The sequence below is a fragment of the Cetorhinus maximus genome, chromosome 11 (assembly GCF_964194155.1).
Source record: "Cetorhinus maximus chromosome 11, sCetMax3.hap1.1, whole genome shotgun sequence".
In the NCBI taxonomy this organism is placed as follows: Eukaryota; Metazoa; Chordata; class Chondrichthyes; order Lamniformes; family Cetorhinidae; genus Cetorhinus; species Cetorhinus maximus.
In genome coordinates, this window is record NC_135889.1 from 68,756,758 (window position 1) to 68,778,171 (window position 21,414).

General features: G+C 40.3%; 2 protein-coding genes across 8 annotated transcripts in view; one reads left to right on the forward strand and one right to left on the reverse strand.

Annotated features, from left to right (window-relative positions):
- Positions 1-12,923, reverse strand: part of prpf40a (PRP40 pre-mRNA processing factor 40 homolog A) — a 70,249-nt gene extending 57,326 nt beyond the window's left edge. For 2 of the 6 annotated variants that reach the window (XM_078552183.1, XM_078552180.1), the window contains exons 1-6: positions 12,832-12,923; positions 5,414-5,491; positions 5,183-5,323; positions 4,971-5,054; positions 2,352-2,388; positions 1,736-1,758 (exon numbers count right to left, since the gene is read on the reverse strand). In XM_078552183.1, coding sequence (XP_078408309.1) covers positions 1,736-1,758; positions 2,352-2,388; positions 4,971-5,054; positions 5,183-5,323; positions 5,414-5,491; positions 12,832-12,834 — 366 coding nt within the window. In that variant the 5' untranslated portion in view covers positions 12,835-12,923. Of the gene's footprint in view, positions 1-1,735; positions 1,759-2,351; positions 2,389-4,970; positions 5,055-5,182; positions 5,324-5,413; positions 5,492-5,687; positions 5,768-12,529; positions 12,755-12,831 lie in introns of those variants that run through there. The other 4 variants (XM_078552181.1, XM_078552182.1, XM_078552184.1 and 1 more) reach the window with 4 other exon arrangements.
- Positions 12,924-13,144: 221 nt separating this feature from the next.
- Positions 13,145-21,414, forward strand: part of arl6ip6 (ADP-ribosylation factor-like 6 interacting protein 6) — a 51,035-nt gene continuing 42,765 nt past the window's right edge. For both annotated transcript variants that reach the window (XM_078552189.1, XM_078552190.1), the window contains exons 1-3: positions 13,145-13,589; positions 13,700-13,753; positions 13,845-13,977. In XM_078552189.1, the coding sequence (XP_078408315.1) occupies positions 13,280-13,589; positions 13,700-13,753; positions 13,845-13,977 (497 nt within the window). In that variant the 5' untranslated portion in view covers positions 13,145-13,279. The remainder of the gene's footprint in view (positions 13,590-13,699; positions 13,754-13,844; positions 13,978-21,414) is intronic.

Genomic DNA, 21,414 nt, shown 5'->3' on the forward strand with positions numbered 1-21,414 from the left:
GTGCTGTCTCAGGGAGATCGGTGAAAGCTTTATAAACATCGAAAATAGAAAAATAAAAAAATTATTAACATGTCCCTCTCATATGACAATGTCACACGAGATGGGACATGTTAATAAAAAGCACAGAAACTTTATTAAACTTTTTAAAAAACAGACATGAAACCTCATCCTGCCAGTGGATGAGGTTTCATGTTTTTTCAGAAGCCCGCTGGGGCTCCTGGCCTGCCCGACAACCTTAAGGTTGGACGGGCAGGGCCTTTAATTGGGTTAACTACCCTGACAATGGTCTCAATTGGCCATTGACAGGTTGGCGGGTGGACAGCTGATTTCACTGTCCGCCCACCTTCCTGAATATTTAAATGGGGCGGGATGACATCGGGAGTTCCTCCCGACGTCATCCCGCGTCAGCGCGCCGGCCCCGCCCCCAATTCGCCGACAGAAAAATCTGGAGTTTTTTGACGATGTAACTAGTAGAATAGATAAGGGAGAACCAGTGGATGTAACGTATTTGGATTTCAAGGAGGTTTTTGGTAAGGTCCCACATAAGAGGCTAGTGGGTAAAATTAAAGCACATGAGATCAGGGTAATATACTGGAGTAGATTGAGAATTGGTTGACAGACCGGAAACAGAGTGGGAATAGATGGGTCTTTTTCCGGATGGCAGGCGGTGACAAGTGATGTGCTGCAGGGATCAGTGCTTGGGCCCCAGCTATTCACGATATATATAAATGACTTGAATGAGGAAACCAAATGCAATATTGCCAAGTTTGCTGATGACAAAACTGGGCAGTGTTGTGAGTTGTGAAGAGGATGCGAGGCGGCTTCAGGGCGACTTAGGCAAGTTGTGTATGCGGGTAAAGACATGGCAGATGCTGTATCACGTGGATAAATGTGAAGTTATGCACTTCGGTGTGCAAAACAAAAGCAGAGTATTGTTTAAACGGTGATATATTAGGAAACGTGGATGTACAAAGGGATCTGGGTGTCCTTGTACACCAGTCAATGAAAGTAAACAGGCAGGTGCAGCAAGCAATTAGGAAGGCAAATGGTATGTTGGCCTTCATTGTAAGAGGATTTGAGTTCAGCCGTAGGGATGTCTCACTGCAGTTATACAAGGCCTTGGTGACACCACACCTTAAGCACTGCGTGCAGTTTTGGTCTCCCTACCTAAGGATATGCTTTCCATAGAGGGAGTGCAGCGAGGCTGACACCGGGGATGGCAGGACTGTTGTGTGAGGAGAAATTGGTTCGATTGGGTCTGGATTCACTAGAGTTTAGAAGAATGAGGGGGGGATCTGATTCAAATGTATAATATTCTAACAGGCTAGACAGACTAGATGCAGAGAGGATGTTTCCCTTGGTTGGGGAGTCTAGAACCAGGGGCCACAGTCTCAAGATACAGGATAGGCCATTTAGGATTGAGATGAAGAAATATTTCTTCACTCAGAGGGTGGTCAACCTGTGGAATTCTCCACCACAGAATGTTGTGGAGGCCTGGTCACTGAGTACATTCCAAGAAAGAAATTGATCATTTTTTTTGATATTAGGGGCATCAATGAGTATGGAGAGAAAGTGGGAATATGGCATTGAGACAGAGGATCAGCCATGATCATATTGAAGGGCGGAGCAGGCTCGAAGGGCCAAATGGCTTACTCCTGTTCCTCGTTTCTATGAAAAGCAGCAACAAATTTAAAATGGGTATAGGAGAACAGAGTAGCCATGCCTAGTCACTCACCTGAACAATAGTAGCTGGAGGTGCTGGAAAAAAAATTAAGAGACATCAGAATAAGTATTGGTTCATAAGAGATCAATGTTATGGTATGATTATGAAGAGGTGCATTGTATTTAATTCAGTATTTTCTAACAAAACATTTCCAGTAGAAATATTGGGATAGCGTTGTCTCAGTTCTCTTCCATGCAACATTTTATGCACTGGAGGGTCTCAACAGTATTGTTTTCCAATGTTACTGTATACCACACTCAATTAAAATACAATATTACCCTTATTAAATAGAAAGACAATAATAGTTTGCCACATTTCGAGCTCTGAAAATTTTAGGTGACGGTTATGAGGTTTTGCATACCTGAAGGCAAAGTAATAGCTTTACAAACCATTTATTTCTTTTACAAAATCTATTCCTTCTAGGTAAATAAGGTGTTCTATTCTGAGAATATAACCACTGTATTTTTGTTTAAATTCTGTGTCAGGATAAGTGTAACAATTTGGATCTATTCAACTTTATGTATTATAAAATTCAATCTTTGACATGAAATATTGTTTTATCTTTTCATTCATTTCACTACATAAAAACTCAAAACTGCAAACAGGATATTAAAATGAGGGCACTTGCCTGATGTTACTTCTGTGACTGTGGTGCTAACTCCTGGCTGTTGGAGGAAAAAAAAGGACTTATGAGCATAAGAAATAGGAGCAAAAGTAGGCCAATCAGTCCTTCGAGCCTGCTCCACCATTCAAAAGGTCATGGCTGAGCTTCTAACTTAACTCCACCTTATTGCATTATCCTCATATCCCTAACAATCCAAAAATCTATCAGTCTCTGTCTTGAATATATTCATTGACTGAGTATCCACAGCCCCTTAAGTGAAGAAATTTCAGCTCATCGCTGTCCAAAATGGCTGTCCTCTTATTCTGAGACTGACTCTTAATTCTACAGTCCCCTGCAAGGAAAACATCCTCCCAGCAGCAATCCTATGAAGTCCCTTAAGAATTGCACGTGCATCAATGAGATCAACTTTCATTCTTCTATATCCTAGGGAATATGGGCCTAGTTTACTCAATCCCTTCTCACAGGACAATCCCTTTATCCCAGGAATCAGCCTACTGAACCATCATTGCACTCCCTCACCCATGGCAAGTATATCCTTCCTTAGGTAAGGAGGCCAAAACTGGATACAGTACACCAGGTGCAGTCTCACCAAGGCCCTACACAATTGCAGTATGATTTTTTCACTCATACTCCAGCCCTTTTGTAATGAAAGCTAACATACCATATGCTTTCCTAATTACTTTCTGTACCTGCATGATAATTCCAAGTACAAGGACACCCTGGCCCTTCTGAATACTGATGTTTTCCAGGTTCTCACCATATAAAAACATACACTACTGATCTCTTTTCCCTTCCAAGGTGGATAACTTCACACTTCCACACATTATATCCAATCTGCCATGTTCTTGCCCACTCAATTAGTCTATGTCTCTTTGCAGCCTCTTTGCATCCTCCTCACAGTTTACTTTCCCATTAGCTTTGTATTATCAGCAAACTTAGATATGTTACATTCAGTTGCTTCATCTAAGTCATTGTTACAGATTTTAAATATCTGAGGCCCAAGCACTAATCTTTTACAGTACCGAACTAGTTATTTATTTCAGATATACGCTTGCAGCAATCACATGACAATTTACAATTCCAAGGAAAATGTGCATAATAAATCAATAAGGGTCAATTCATAGAATATTCCATCATGACAGACAATACCAAAAAAAATAGTAGGTATGCGGAGAGCAAAGATATAATGAAACAAGAGTTAAATGTAAAAGGAAGGAGAAAAATAGAGTGCAAGCATGCTAGAGGGAGTGAGGAAGCAAGAGAAAAAAAAAATGAATGACTAACACCAGAGCAGATCTGATTTGTTTTTAAGAAGTGCAACGCTGAAAGCTGCACTCCAGTTTTCTGGCTTATTGAATAGATTTCAGCTAGTCACACAAGAGAAAGATCTTGCTCGGTGGATTAAGAGGGGGGCGGGGAGGTGGGGGGAATACTCTGTGCTGCATTGGAAAGCAAAAAATCTTCAGCAGAGGGAGGGGAAGAGAGAGAGAGAGAGAGAGAGACACAACCTTTTAAGCATAGTGAAGAGGTGAACCCCTGTTGCAGGCAGAGGAAAATATTTGCGCAGGATGCTTGCTCATATTAGCAGGCCACATTAAATAAAACAGACCATTGTAAAATAGGAAATAAAAGCTTAAGATTTGTAAAGATTAGAGTTGAAAAATTGACCAAATGCCTTCAAATAAATAATTTCAATAAGGGAGCAATTGTACAAAATAGTATACACATATAATATTAGCTCGGTACCACCAAGACTTTGCTTGTTTTCGCTGGTGAAATAAAGGAAACAGTAGGTAATCTAAAGTGCTGTTGGTAATATCTTCCACAAATCATCAGTTATTTATCAATAATTAGCAAGAATATCCTGTAGAGCTTTGCTTCCTAACCTGCAATGGAAACTTTTTTAAAACAATGCTAGTTTCATACAGTTTATTTCTTCTAATTTTTAGTTCTCAAAACAAAATTATGCCACATGTAATATAATAGAGAAAAGGTGCAGTTTAGGCTGCATATGGTACACAAACCATGAAAAAAAGAGGTTCACTTATTGGAAGTGAACACAATGACTATACAGAAGTTTATTAGAATTTGCTATTTCTAGTGGACTCAACTGCAGAGCTTGATAATAATGGGTGTATGAGTACTGGAATGATATTAGCGGGAAGCTATCACTCAGAGCATTTGCACAATGCCACCAAGCATCCCTACTGCCAACAATGGTTCCAAATCTTTTCGTGCCCACTTAAAACGTACCCTGAAGATGTACTGTTTCTGCAAAAGAACATTTGCAAAGAGTCAGATGAATCTATGGCCATACTATATTTGGTGACAATTCCATAGAATACTTTAACGAATGGATTTAGAGTTCTCCAAAAGATATACAACTAAGAGAACGACAGTAATGCAACGGAGACTAGAAATAACCATTCTTATTTTGTTAGGTATCTGTAAAGGGTATCAACGAACACCACAAAAATAAAAAAGCAAAATACTACAGTGCTGGAAATCTGAAATAAACGAAAGGTCATCAACCTGAAAAGTTAACTCTGTTTCTCTCTGCACAGATGCTGAGTATTTCCAGCATTCTCTGTTTTTATTACCACAAAAATAAAGATGTTTTACCGGAGGTGCACTTGCTTGTATGGGGGCAGTTGGCATACGGGACATCATCATTCCTGCCATCATGGGAGGCATCATTCCTGGCATCTTCAAAATACAAAATAGGTAAAGGGAATAAAACATTTATATTTAGACCTTTATCCAAAAGAATGACTGAATTTGCAGACCAACTATAACATACCATAGGGCAATTCATTGTACCACAGAAAAGTTACCTGTCCCATTGGTGGTCCAGCCATTGGAGGAATCATTGGTGGCATCATACCTGGTGGCAAAGGTGGCATATTTGGTGGTCTCTGGCCAATGGGTGGAATGCCCATAGGTGGAAATGGTGGAGGCATACCAGGCGGTCCCATCTTAAGAAAATGGCATTGATATATTTCATCAGTAATATTACAAAGGCAAAAAAAGACCTGCAGCTAACACCACCTTGCATCACTACTTACAAATGGTGGTGGAATCATGGGAGGGGCATTTCCAAAAGATGCTGCTTGTCCTGGTCCATTTGATGTATCTGATGTTGACTAATATAAAACAAAACAAGATCAATTATGCACATTTATACAGGAAACAAATCAACGCAGCATGGCTTTTAAACCATAAATTACATGTCAGTATTTTAAAATCAGTTTCACTGGATTATGTCTAATTATATCAGTACATTGACATCACATTAACAATAATGAGCATTTTGACTTGCAATCAGTCTGCAGTACCCACATTAGCTTACTGTGTAAACATGTCCACTGTAATCCAAAATGGTAGTCAAATGACTGGCTCAATGAAGCACTGCAGTCAACCTGTGTTTCGGGTATAAAACAGAATCACAAAAGACACTTTCAAGGTATCTAACTGTTGAAACAAATGAAAAGCAATCCAAATATGATGCTTTATAAAGTCTGTGCTCATTATGATTCAACATTAACTCTTTCTCTTTCCACAGATGCTACCTGATCTGCTGAGTACTTCCAGCATTTCCTGTTTCTATTTCAGATTTCCAGCATTTTCATTTTCTATTTCAGATTTCCAGCACTCTCAGTATTTTGCTTTTGATGTAATACTATAGCCCTGTTTCTGAGCCCGTGACTCAGAATATTAAAGAATAACCGGTACACAAATGAAGTTGTGGTCCCCAGTAACTCATGAACAGATAAACAAGCCAACTGTTTCAAACCCTGAATTCAAAACTTGCTTTTTGTTTTGAGGATGGAACTCAGATTTGGCAACCTTCTCAGGACGTAATTTTTCATAGAACATCTGTTCAAATGTCAGGAGACTTAAATGAACCCTCTGAAAATCAAACCACTGTAGATCTCGCTTATCACATGGTTACATGATAGTCCAGCAGCCGCAGTACAAAGAAGTGGAAAATACCAAAATTCGGACAACATTGAACCTTTCATCTGGACCTGCAATTGCTCATCATGTACTCTGCATCTCATCCTTCATTAATTGTATGTTAATTGTGCAGTGGGCATTAATTGGGAATTCACTTGATCCCCCTGTGAATAGACTCAGAATAAAACTGTGGCTGTTGGGTTAGGAGGTGTATGCGTGTAATATGAGACTCTGGAAATAAATTTGAAAGTCTGTAAAGATTGGCTCCAGTTCTATCCTCCACCAACCAGTTTTCTGGAACAGAACATCCTTTAGAAATCTCCTTAAATCCCACTAATTTGACAAAGATTTTGGTCAACCCTCCTAATCTTTCTTTCTTTGGGGTGGCCTCTATGTTGCTTTATGCCTCTGCAAAGTTGCTTGGTGTATTTTTCCATATTCTATGCATTAATAAACTGCACATTGTTATAAGTACTGTATACTCATTTAACATATTTAATTCTACATAACAAACAAAAGCTTTAAATAAAAATGCATAAACACAACAGGGCTTTTGATCTGGGAACAATTACTTATTTTGATCTACTTGCAAGGGCCAAACCAAACAGCATTCCAAGAAAGCTTTAATAACTCTTACCATTTTACCGCAAAACACTAATGCATAACTGACAAATAATTAGAGGGTAGAGATTGAATATACACTTTTTACATTGATAGATATCCTTCTATTTCTAAACAAATCCTCATCAGTCTAAAGGTTAGAACTTTACACTCTTGTCCTATTACAATATTGTAACATAAATCAATACATTGGATTAGAATAGCTGCCTTACATTGTGATGAATCAGTGCGTAAGACAAAGGTATGAAAAACTGATTCTTCCATTTAATATGCATCAACTCACACAAGTAGTTCAAGCATCATTCTTAAATTGAGAATTTTCTAATCATGCTGTTCAATTAATCAAAATGAAGAAGTCTCGTTCTTTAGTCTGCTATTAAACTTATACTCCAAGTGTTGGCTTCGCAAAATTATGCAGGTTGCCCTCCCCGCAGAAAGGCGCACATGTAATAACCCGAGTGTGCTTGACAGCCTTCTAAATTGCTTTTATACTGAACACAAGGGATGCAAAACACTGGCTCCCAATTCATTTGTCTTGTGCACCCAGCAAAGACAAAAATAAACTTGCCGGATTCACTGAGGCTACACTGGGATTGGCTCCAGGTGCAAAAGACTCATGTACTGGGGACTGGCAGTGTACAAACCTTCAAAGGTCAATGTAAAAGCAGCTTGAGTTACATTGCATTGATGTAAACAGACTTCAACACACCAACACGCTGTGATCTTAGGGAGGGCTACCAGATCTGGAATACAAATCCAAATAAATAGAGGGGGGAAAACTGGAGATTAAAAATTTAAAGTTATCAGTGTTGGAAAGAAATAGAACACACCAGATCTAAGTAAATTCGCTAAAACCTCAGCAAAGGTTGAAGCTTGATAAAGAGATGGTAAAACAAAAGAGAACAAGATAATTAAAAAGGTATGAATAACTTAAGGAAATCTGAAAGAAAATATTTAGGAGAATTTTATGTCAAGGGGCAGCTGACTAAATCCAAATTGGAAACTAAGTTCCAAGATGACCAAAAGTTGAATGCTGCTAGTAAGCTGAACCAGAGTTAACAACAGATAATTTGAAGATAATAAAAATTAAAAAGCCCAGCAATTGAGTATCTAAACGATAATAAACTCCAACTATTCACAAAGGAAGTCATGGGCAACGTGCCTTCCCCAAACAGGTAAACTGGGGGAAGTTAATAACTTGAGATACATGCTCTGAACAGGCTAAAAATAAACAGTAAATCCACAGGTCTGAATTCACAAAGTGTTATATAAATAATTTGTACTTATCAAGAACCTTTCACGACCTCACTAAGTTAGGAAGGACAGTAAGTAGTGCTGGCAGGAGCAGCAAATTATAGAAGGACAGAGACAGATTAAATGAGTGGGTAAAACTATGATAAATGTAGTTTAATGTGGGTAAGATGTTTAACATGGGCAACCCCTCCAAGCCACTCACCATCCTGACTTGGAAATATATTGCTGTTCCTTCACTGTTGCTGAGTCAAAATCCTGGAACTCCCTCCTTAACAGCACTGTGGGTGTCCCTACACTACATGGGCTGCAGTGGTTCAAGAAGGCAGCTCACCACCACTTTCTCAAGAGCAACTAGGCATGGGCAATAAATGCTGGCCTAGTCAGTGATGCCCACATCCTGTGAAAGAATAATAAAAAAAATTGCAAGGTCACCCAGTTTGGATCCAGAGTATTTTCTGAATGGTGATAAACTAGGGATTGTAGAGGAGCAGCAAATTATGAGTCCAAATACACAAATCATTAAAAGCCAATACACAGATACAAAAAAAAATCAAAGGTTATTGGAAAATTGGCCTTTATCTAAAGGGACTGAGATACAAAGAGAAGGAAGTTATGGCTCCAACTTTCCCCATGAGACAACACCTAACTCCTTCAGCCCAGGAATCAACTTAGTGAACCTTCTCTGAGCTGCCTCCGATAGAAGCATATCCCTCCTTAAGGAAATCAAAACTGCAGTGTACTCCTGGTGTGGTTTCTCCAAGACTTCCCTAATTTTATATACAACTCTCTTGCACTAAAGGCCAACATTCCATTTGCCTCCCTAATTACTTGCTGTACCAGCATACTAACTTTCTGTGATTCACGTATGAAGACACCCAGATCGTGAGGCTGGGCCTATACTCGTTGGAGTTTAGAAGAATGAGAAGTGATCTTATTGAAACATTTAAGATCCTGAGGGGCTTGAGAAGGCAGATGTTGAGAGGATGTTTCCCTTCATGGGGGAATCTAGAACTCGGAGGCAGAATTTCAAAATATGGGGTCTCCCATTGAAGAGAGATGAGGTGGAATTTCTACTCTGAGAGTTGTTAAATCTATTATCAGGAATAGACATGAAGACTATGTCTGCCTGAGATATAGCGGATGCGCCAGAGGATTGGAGAATGGCAAATGTAACACCCTATTCAAGAAAAGGTGTAAGGACATTCCCAGTACAGTAATTGTGGGCTGGTCAGCTTAACAGCAGTGATTGGGTGCAATTTTAGAAACAATAATCAGAGAAAAAAGTTAACAGACACTTGGAGAAGTTTGAGTTAATAAGGAGAGCCAGCACAGATTTATAAAAGGCAGATGGTGCTTGTGTAATCCAATACAATTTTTCAATGAGGTTACAGAGAAGGTTGATCAAGGGGAAGCAGTGCGAGCGTCACATAAAAGGCTGATTAACAAAATTGAGGTGGAGTTTGGATTTAAAAAAATTAGCTTAAGAACAAAAAAGAGTTGTAGTAAATGGTTGTTTTTCATTCTGGATGATGGTAGACAGTGGCGCTCCTAAGGGTCATTGCTCAGACCACTGCTTTTGATATCAGTACATGACTGGATTTTGGAATACAAAGTAAAGATTCAAAATTTGCCTACGATTCCAAACTTGGAGGTGTGGCTGACAGTGAGGATCATACCAATCGACAGCAGAATGGGTAGACAAGGAGCAGATGGAATTTAATACAGAGAAGTGTAAGATGATGCACTTTGGCAGAAGGAATAGAAAGAGGTAATATAGACTAAATGGCACAGTTCTAAAAAGCATACAGAGACAGGGGGCCTGGGGATTCATGTGCATAGATCTTTGAATGTGGCAGGACGTACTGAGAGAATAGTTAACAAAGCATATGGGATGTTGGGTGTCATAGAGGCATTGAGTACAAAAGCAGGGAAGTTATGCCGAACCTGTATAAAGTTTAGGCACAACCAGAGTATTGCATGTTGGTCTGGTCACCACACTTGAAGAATGCAGGGGCCCTTGAGAGGTTGCAGAGGTTTACAGAATGGTTCCAGGGATGGAGGAATTTAGCTACAAGGTTAGGTTGGGGAAGCTGGGGTTCTTCTCCTTGGAGCAAAGGAGATCAAGGGGAGATTTGATAAAAGTGTAAAAGATTATAACAGGTGTAGAAAAGGTAGACAGAGGAAAGCTGATGGTTCAAGGACAAGGGGACACAGATTTAAGGCTTTGGGCAAGTGATGCAAGAGGGATGTGAGGACAATCTTGTTAGCAGGCAGTGATAAGGACCTGAAACACTCTGCCTATAAGAATGGTGAAAGCAGAGACGGTAAATGATTTCAAAAGGAAATTGATGGGGCACTTGCGTGAAATAAATTTAAAGAGTTATGGGGCTAGAGCAGGGAGATAAGACTGACTATATCGCTCGACAGAGAGCTTGCATGGGCTCAATGAACCTAATGGCTTCCTTCTGTACCGTAATGACTATGTCGATATAGGCAATGACACCTTAGCAAACAGTAGTCCAAACTGATGACCTTTCATCAGAACCCAAACCTGTAAAATCAAAAACATTTCTGATGACACATCATCAACCTGAAAGAATAACTGTTACTCTCTCCACAGATGCTGCCAGGCCAGCTGAGTACTTCCATCATTTTCCATTTTTATTTCAGATTTCCAACATCAGCAGTATTTTGCTTTTGAATTAGCCCAGATCGATTATGGGAAGAATCTGCCCGACCGATATCCTTGACTTCTTTAAGGAAGTGACATTCTAAGTGCTAAGTCTTACAAAGTTGTACATACATTTCTAGACAGCACAGGAGAACAATCCCAAAAGGATATTTAGTCTCAAAGCTGTAGTGAGTCTTGGGTAGGGATAGCAAATGACTGATGGACAAAATAAATGGGTACTTGTCAGGGACATTATATCAAAGTGGGTTGGGGAAGTACTGAGTTGGGTGTCTCAGGGAACAATGTTGGGACTACTAGTTTGCAATTTATAACAATGATTTGGACTCAGGACCTCAATGCAAATTGATTATATTTGCAGATGATCTTATAGGTGCATGCAAGAGATTTAAAACATATTTTGAAAATCACAAACTAAATCACAGAATTACAACTTAGTCCCTGATGTTGTCTGCAAGTCGTACAAGGTGCCACAGTTGTAAATCAGGAAAGTGCCAATTTCAGACACTCATTCGTTGTGAATAACTACCTGCTGTAACACTTTGAACTGTCTCCACACTGTATTCTGGAGTCAAAAACCTAAACCATTTAAGAATCAATTGGCTATTGCACTGAAGTTTTAGACCCATTTTGAAAGGATGGTCAATTGAATGGCTTTCCTATTCTACATCATCTTGTGAGAAGTAGAATAATGTACTCATGAGGTTTGCATTTACATTCTATTTTTTAGCATACTGACTCTCAGTCCCATGTACTGTGAAATATCAGGCAATATTTAGACACTTTTGCTCTGATCTGTTGAACTGATTACTATAAATATCTGATATGCAAAAGTACTGAATACTACAACACCATGACTTTATATAGCACCTTTAACATAGCAAACAGTCCTAAGACCGTATACAGGAAAATAATCAGACAAAACCTGATACCAAGCCAGAGGGGATATTAGGACAGGTGACCAAATGTTTGATCAAATATGTGGGTTTTAAACTAAGGAAGTGAGGTAACTGAGGTGGAAAGGCAAAGGGGTTTGTGGAGGAAATTCCAGAGTTTAGGGCCTAGGTGGCTGAAGAAATAGGTGCAAATGATAGGGCAAAATAAGTGGTTGGGGTTGTACATTACAAACACTAATATACAAACTATGATATTCAGTGTCTTCATATGTATACAATGACTATATCTAGCTGTACATTTGCCCACTATATAGTTTTATCCAAACATGCAACCCAATTGTATATATGTTCAGTACAGTGAGATACATTAGAGTACGTTCAAAGATTATTTTGCATCAGTAAACTCAGTGTGAACCACAACAGATTCATGATCTATTTTCATCCATTTCAACATTTTCCACAAACCTCAGAGAATTATAACAAATTAATTCTGAATATATGTTAATTTGCTGTTGAGCAATAGGGACAGTAGACATCTCACATTTTATTTATTTTACATCGCCAGGATGCTCAGTTTTTTATTGATTTTGAGGGGACCGTCGTGCACGCCATGTTGCTAATGTTTGTATTTTAATTTATCGTATGATGAACGACTGAGAAAATATTTTAATAATCCATGCAACAATGTGACTAAGATCAAAGTTAAGCTGACTACGATTTCCTCCTCCATCTGATTTCTCCATTCATTCATAATTACACGGTACCGATTTGACGCTTTTTAAACTCGGAAGCGCCGCGCCCGTCCAGCCGACTGGATGAATGGAGACACCGAGTGATCGGGGAGGCTCCCCCGCCGCGGCCTCCTCATTCCCCGCCCGCCATCCTCTCATTACACGCGCCCATATTGCAGGTCGCTGTGCGGCCCAGTCATAGAAAGGAAGCCCGGCCTCCAGCAGTAGCAGCCTCCCCTTCTCCCTGGGCTCGGGTGCGCCGAACCCCAACCCCCCCATCCCCGGTTCAGCTCCAACAATGGGCCGGCTCTGCGCGCTGCAGCTCCCGCACTCACCATGTTCTCGCTCCGCTCCGGCGCGGCCCTGGCGACCCGCAGCAGCAACGCGCGATCCGACTGGCTCAGCCCGACGGGGGTAAAGGCCGAAGGTCACATATCGCCCTCCGCACTGATTGACAGCATCGTACGCCAATTAGAGGTCGGAGCTTCCCACTGTGCATCTCTGATTGGATAAAGATGGGAGGGGGCGGGACTTTTGGGAGCAGCAGGTTAGATTGAATCTGAGCCTTGGGGGGGTGGGGGAGTGTGGTTTGGTTGAGAGTTGGGGCGGAAGGTGTGGCCTTGGCGCCATCTATGTGTGTGCGCGCGCGCGAGGGGTGGGGAGGCTGGAAGGCGCTTCAGCTCCTCCTGGAGAGCTATCACTGGATTAACGTTTGCACCGGGCACGGTAGCGCGCCTACGGAGTGTCTCTGGTTGTTTTGGCCAGTAATTTAACGCCTCCTGAATGCCGCGGTTAGTGAAGCGAAGTGGGCTGGCCGCTCCACCTCTCGGTGTCTGGGCAGAGGGCGGGGATGTAATGGGCTGCAACCCTCCGGGAGAAGAGCCCATGGAAGTCGATACGCCCGGTGTTTGTGGACAGAAAGACTCCTTTAACGCCGCCGCCGTGTCGAGGCAGAGCCGGGTGCTGGCACCGCCGGTCTACGGTCATTCCCGGAGTAACAAGTGGCCAGCCCGAGTCTGCTCCATGTTGTGCTGCATTGTAATGATATCGTTCATTGCCTTTCTCCTAGCGATTATGTACATAATCGTCAAAGGTACTGTTTGTTATACATGTCATTCTTTGTGGAAACTTTAAAACTTCGTTCACGTTAGACTCTTAATATGCTCGACTTTTGTCTTAAAATGGTCTGAATTGTGGTTGCAGATTTACGTTGGGACAAAGAAAACAGTGAGGGTGGCGTCAAGACTGGTATTTTAGGTAATATCACCTTGACATTGACATTTTTAAATATATCCTTTTACATGATGTGCGTGGTCAGTGTTTACAACTGAATTTTGCTTGGTTTCAGGTCTTTGGGGCTCATTGATTTTGGCTTTAATTGCTGGCTTGTCATGTTGCAGTTTCTCATGGACATTGACGTATTTTGATTCATTTGAACCCGGGATGTTTCCACCAACACCCCTGTCGCCTGCCCGATTTAGGTAAAATATGTTTTTTAATATTAATAAATACGAATTTATATTGGGATTATAATGGGGGGCACTAGCTAATTTACTGTTGCAGTTATGGTGTACACATCAGTCAGGAATAACTAGAGGCAGAGCGTGACTGGAGGCCGGAAAGACCCTGATAATATTTCCAGTTATGAATCAGTGTCCTCCTTTGTGGGGAAGAGGTGAATGCATAAGTATGATGTCTGTGTTAGCGGAACCTGATAGGTGTCTGTCTTGATCCTGAGCTGAGCTTTTCATGCCTTATTGTGTTTCTATCAAGATTACCTGTATCCTCCTGTGATATGGTTGTGCTCTGCCCCTGCCTTACTCCACTCCTGCCCTACTTCTCACCCATGACCAGGCTGAACCCTCCACTTGCCAACCTCCCATCAGGACGATCCCATCATACTTTTGCCTTCCTGTGCAAAATCAAAGTCATCCGAAGCTCAGTCAGAAACATCACCCTGCATCAACTTCACTCTGTCCTTAACTGCCTATCTGCTACCAACATTTTGAATTCAAAATCATTGTCATAGTTGGCACATCCTACTGTGGCCTTGAATCAAGAGCCTCATCCAGCTCTATGTGCCAGACTATGCCCTTCAATCTTCCAATCTGGCCTCATTGGTGTCCTCCTTCCCATCACTCCACCTTCAGTGTTTGAGCTTTCAGTTGTCTTGGAGGCACCAGCTGGGACTCTGAATTGTTTTCCCCAATTTCTTTTAACCCCCCCCCCCCCCCCCCTTCAAAAGGATCCCCAAATCTATAACTTTGTCTGTCTTCCATCACCAGCCAAATCTGTTTTTTCTTCTGAACTGTCTTGTCAAGTTTTATTACATTAATGGTGCTAAATAGGTGCAGAAAATTGCTGATTTTCTTTTTTGCTTTTGTTATAGATAGTTGAGTTGTGTAATAAACTTTTCAGCTAAATGGAATTGCATTGCATTCCTAAAATTAATGCTCGGATCATTTAGAACTTTGATTCCTGGTTTATTAGGTGGATACTTTCTGTTGCTAAGCATGTTTCCATTTGTATTACAAATGACCAGCTTTTTATTTTTAAGTATCACATTCTCCTAAACTTAAATTTTGTGATATCAATGTTTGATGCCTTGAAGTGTGATATTTCACGTAAGCTTTACATCAGTGGTTGCCTGCATGAGAAACCATGGCTAACCCAAGAAATTGGAGAGAGAAATATTCAATCTTTTGATTTGCAGTTGCTAGCTTCTGATTGGTATCTCCTAAAAACTCAAGTGACTGGTTGGCTTTGTGTTGGTTGGTGCTTTGTGATTGGTTGCCCTTCCTATTTATACAAATTTGAAGTCATTGCTTGAGCAGATCAGGAAGTGTGATGGAAACTTGTGTGGGAGTATATGAACTCTTAGAAAATACTTATGCTCTTGTGCAACTTGTATAGATAAAGTTTTGCTTTTAATTAATAAATTTAGAAACCAATGTGAACAGCCAATTCCTATAGTTCAGGATATCACCAACTCTAAATAGAGTAAAGAAAATAAAATGAAAAGTAGTAATTATGATAACAAGCTTTAAATTGATTTAAATTGTGGAAATACTTATGAATGAATGCATCAGAATGGCGATGTGCAGAATGTTCAATGGACTTGCAGCAATAATTTAAATAGAGATGTGGTATGTACTAATGGAGAAATGGATATTAGTGTAGATTCTGTCTAGAGTGTGAGAGGATTTTTAAATATTTGTAATTTATGCAATATAGAAGTTTTATTTACAATTGCTTTTGCCAGAAAGCAAAGAAAGAAATACAGAAACTTATTTATTTTGCTACAGTATGAGCACATTATATATGCTACATGTCAATGTATAAATAATCACACTGCATGGCAATCACCTTGTTAAAGACATTTGCTAGTTAAACAGGTGATGAGCATTGATTATCCCATCTAAATAGAATAAAAATATACAGCTGGAACACTTTGTGTGGAAGCTACTTGGAAGTCAGTAGCACTGAAGAGTTGTCTTGAAAATAAACCAGCTTGAATCAAAAGACCAGCCTGGATTAATTCTTCCGCCACAACCTCTTATTGTGAGTAACGTAGTAACAGAGGGTGAACTTTAAGCTTTGCTGATTGATTGCTGTATATGAAGATTTTTGTCTCAATCCTTTGAAGGAAAACAAGTGTACTGTTGCTGACAATTTAAGCTATTGAATAGTGGAAGGACGGTGCAAAATTGCAAGCTTTGACTGTCCACCTATTTTTTTCTAACTCTGAACCTTATCAGCAATGGAAGGCTGAAGTTGAATTGTGGACCTGGGTTACTTCCATACCCCAGAAGAAGCAAGGTATAGCTTTGGCGTTACCATTACCAGCCAAAAGTAAGATAAGGAGTAAGATATTTTCAGAGTGGAAAGTGGTTGATTTGGATCATGAAGTGGGATTGAACTTTCTGTTACAATGTTGGGATAAGTTTTACGAAAAGAATGAGTTATTGGAAGCATATTGAGCTTGAATGATCTTTGATAGGCTTAGGAAATCAGATCAGTCCATGGAAGAATATATCATGGATTTTGATGAATGGTACAGGAGACTACAGAGATTTGAACCTGAAATTCCAGAATCGGTATTGGCATTTAAACTACTGGACTGTGCTCACATTTCCCATGTTGATAGTCTTTTAATACAACAGGTTCAGTTCCAGGAGATCAAATGACTGCTGCCCTAAAAAAAAATTTCTGGGGAAACAGTCATTCCCTGCCACTTTCTTAGCAAATGTGAACAACTATGCTGTGAAACAAAGGATAGAGGATTCAATGGTGGCTGAATTTCGAGGTCGACTAAATATTAGACTAAGATTCCAGTACAAAGATGGGGTGAATGACAAGAGGTCTGAAAATGGTTGCAGCCGTAGCCAATTTGAGAGTCGGAACAAGAAGCGTGTCTGGGATGATGACCGTAGGTGTTTGAACCCAAAAAATGCACAGGGAATGGTTAATCGGTGTTTTCGGTGTGATTTCCAGTATTGTTACGCAATGAACTGTCCACGGTGAAGGCATCGCGTTTTTGAAGTGATCCACGAGACGGATTCATCTGAAACTGAAAATGATGATGATGAATGCCATGATGGAGTTGTATTAATCACTGAGTTTAAATCCGGTGATGAGTATTTTGATGGTAGATTCCTTCAACTGTGCAGTTCTGAACAGTGGTTGCACTTCTACGGTGTGTGGCATGAACTGGCTTGACTGTTATCTGGAGTGTCTCTATGAGGCAGACCAGCAGGTCAAGGAGTATGAAAGCTCTACCTGCTTCAGGTTCGAAGATGACAATACATTAACATCCAACAAACGGGTGGTCCTCCCTTGAAAGATAGCAGGGATCAATCTGTTTATCAGTACTGATGTGGTTTCTAGTGAGATACAGCTATTGTTGAGTGGATCTGCGATGAAGGCTTAGATGACGCTAGATATGAAAAATGATACAGCAGTTGTGTTTGGAAAAAATGTGGATCTACATTTTACTCGGTCAGGCCATTACTGCTTGTCACTAAGGAAGCCAGAGATTTCTCATAAAGTTCATGAAGTTTTGTTAATTGCTGAGAATATGAATTTGGTGGACAAAAAGAAGATAATTTGGAAATTACATAGTTTGCACATCCATCACCACAGAAACTGAAGACTCTACTTCAAGATGCGGGAGTGGTCGATAAAGGATATGATGACCTTATTGAACAAATCATTGCTCAGTGTGAAATTTGCCTTAAATATCGCAAGATGCCACCGCGTCCTATTGTGAGCTTACCACTAGCCAGGGAGTTTAATGATGCAGTGGTAATGGACTTGAAAGTTTGGTACAAGGATAGGGGTTCTGTTGAGTCATACGGACTCGAAATGTTAATTGTATTCCTCTCCGCAGATGCTGCCAGGCCTGCTGAGTTTTTCCAGGTATTTTTATTTTTGTTTAGGGGTTTTTACTACTATTCATAGATAAGGCAACCAGATTTAGCCTAAAAGACAAAAGGACCATTGTCGATAAGGTCATGGAGAAATGGATAGGAACACCAATGAAGTTCCTCATAGATAATGGTGGGAAATTTCCTAATGAGGAATTTCGAGATGTGAGAAAATTTAAACATAGTTATGCGCACTGCAGCTGAGGGCCCGTTTAGTAATGGTCATTGTGAAAGAAACCATGCAGTAATAGATGTCATATTACATTAAATACTAGCTGATCAACCATTGCAAATTGCAAATGGCGCTAGCATGGGCGGTGCATGCAAAGAACTCTCTGCAAATGGTTGGGGGGTACAGTCCTGACCGTTGGGTGTATGGAATAAATCCGAAGTTATTTTCGGTGTTGCCAGATGCTCCCCCTGCTCTAGAAAGGACAAACGTTAGCTCCACCTTTTCTGCTCATCTGAATGCTTTGTATGCTGGCAGAAAAGCTTTCATTAAAGCTGAGGTTTCAGAGAAAATTCGGCAGGCCCTACAACACTGCATAAGACCATCAGGAATCCAGTTTAGACAAGGAGACATGGTATATTATAAAAGGGAAGGCCAGAAAGAGTGGAAAGGACCTGGCAAGGTAATAGGGAGTGATGGGAAAGTAGTAATTGTGCAACACGGCAGTCAAACTGTTAGGGTACATTCTTCTCGGTTAATTGGTACTGACTATACTGTTACAGGATATAGAACGCGAAGACTCTCACTCACTCTCTCACTCACACTCTCTTTCTCTCTCACTCTCACACTCTCTCTCTCACACACACACACCCCTTGTGAGAGCAGACAACGGCAAATACAGGGTTGACTGATGGGACAACGCTATTCGTCCAAAAGGACAACAAGCCAAGTAGGAACAAAGGTAACAAACATGCCAGAAGGGACCAGTGTGTGGAGGGGTGCCTCAATCACAGGGAGAGCAGGAAGGCCACTGGTAAATACAAACATTGGCTAAACGTGCAGGATGAAGAACAGGAGTCAAGATTGACAAACTGAGGTAAAGATGTGGAAACACAAAGTGTAGTACGAGTTCTGACAGTGGACCAGAAAGTGGTTGTGACCTTAGAAAAAAAATCACAGACTTGCGAACGGGGTTCTGTTCGCATGGGAGAAAGATCATATAGTAGTGGTCCAGAAAGGGAGAGGAATGTGAGTAGAGGCCGTAGCTTAACAAGAACTAGAGAGCAAGCTACAAATCTCAATAGGAGCAGAAGTCCTTGTGACTGAGAGACTCTCATAGCTGCTAATAATTTGGAAAATAAGTTGATAAAGGAAGCCAAACGGAAAGAGTTAGAAAGTTGGAAGGAATTTAGGGTATATTCTGAAATACCTGACAAAGGACTGCCAGCTTTATCCCTCAGATGGATCTGTACAGAAAAGGTACTGCCAGACAGCACATATAAGGCCAAAGCGAGATTAGTAGCCGAGGCTTTGAAGAGAGACTAGAAGATCAGGATGTCAGAGTGGACTCATCTACTGTGGAGAAAGTGAGTTTGAAGATTTTTTTTTTAATAGCTATTTTGGCATCCTGTTCCTGGGAGTGCAAATCGATTGATATAAAGGCTGCATTTTTACAGGGGGAGAAGTTTCAAAGGGAAATTTTTTTGAAACCGCCCAAAGAAGCTGGGGATGTAGAATGAAAGCCATGGAAATTGAATTTGTGTATTTATGGATTGAATGATGCGTCAAGAGTGTGGTATTTTTCCGTGAGGTCTGTCCTGTTGAAAACAGGTTGCATTCATTTAAAGGCAGACCCCACGATGTTCTACTGGTACCATACAGAGAAACTAGCTGGAATCTTCATAATGTATGTTGATGATTTCCTGCGGGAGGCTCTGTAGAATTTGAACAATGGGTAATTGAGAAGATAAAGAAGGAATTCAAGGGCGGAAGTCAGGCTTCAGGGGTCTTTAAATACATAGGTTTAGTCATTAAGCAGAGCAAGTTAAGAGTGACATTGAATCAATAATCTTATCTCGAAAATGTTAATCATGTCCCAATAACTCAGGTTAGATCCTCACAAAGAGTGGATCCTGCTACCAAGGAAGAAACGGAACAGTTGAGAAGTTTGATTGGGCAGTTGAACTGGTTGTGCACTCAGACTAGGCCTGATGCTAGTTATGATGTGTTGGAGCTGAGTACCATGATGAAATATGCTACAGTTGAGCAAGTTCTGAGAGCATATAAAACACTTGGAAAATTAAATTCTGAGAGAACTGTGCTCAAGTTTCCAGCCTTGGGTGACCCAGAAGATATGAGGTTGGTAATTTTTAAGCAATGCTTCACGTGCCAATCTTCCAGACGGGTACTGTAGAACAGCAAGGGTTTATCATATTCTTGGTGGCAAAGAATGATAAATGTTGTCCGCTGGCTTGGGAGGCCAATAAAATAAAAAGGGTAGTGAAAAGCACTTTAGCTGCTGAAATGCTGGCCTTGGTAGAAGCATTCGATATGGGGGTTTACTTATTTAAAATTTCTGTCAGTATATTGGATAAGAGGCAATGTGAGAAAAGTTTGCCCATAGAATGTTATGTTGATAACTGGTCTCTTTGGGACAACGCTCATTCCACGAAAAGTGTCACTGAAAAAAGGCTAAGAATAGACCTAGCCAATGTAAAAGAAATGCTAGAGAGGAGATCTCTAAGATACAATGGATTGACACAAATCAGCAACTATCAGACTGTTATACAGAAAGAAGTGCCTGCTCTAAGAAATTATTAAATGTATTGGAAGAGGGGTGTCTTATGTTATAATGATGCAAAGGAAAAAAAAACTATATATGAAATACATGACATTATCTCCTTTCTTTTTGTTTAAAATAAATGTTCTTGAAATTTTTTCAAAGTTTTAACTTTTAAAAAAAGGGGAATCTGTCAATGTATAAATAGTCACACCGCATGGCAATCACCTTGTTAAAAACAATTGCTAGTTAAACAGGTGATGGGCATTGATTACCCCGCCTAAATAGAATAAAAAGATTGTCTTGAAAATAAACCAGCTTGAACCAAAAGACCAGCCTGGATTAATTCTTCCACCACCACCTCTTATTGTGAGTAACACTACACGTATTACATATACGTGCAGCTTTAACATTAAAACTGAAGAATAACAAGTGAATGTACCCTGTTGTGCCTCAGGCACATTCGGTGCTTTTCCTCATGTTCAGTACAAAGCTGCACTTCCACAGATGAGCCTATTCTCATTTTCATTTGAAATGTGACTGAAAACAATTACAGGTTCTGCTTCCAGCATTATTTGTGGAAAGGCAGTCTACAGCCAAGCATCCCTCTTCTGTATTTGTGTGTGCTTTTTTGAAGTAAATCTCTTGACTCACCCTGTTGGTTATTTTGGTGGTGTTAAATTTATTAAATACCACATCTTAACCAGTGAAAATACTTTTTCCTGATTTTAAAATCTCTCAATTTTGACTCCTATCAGATCTC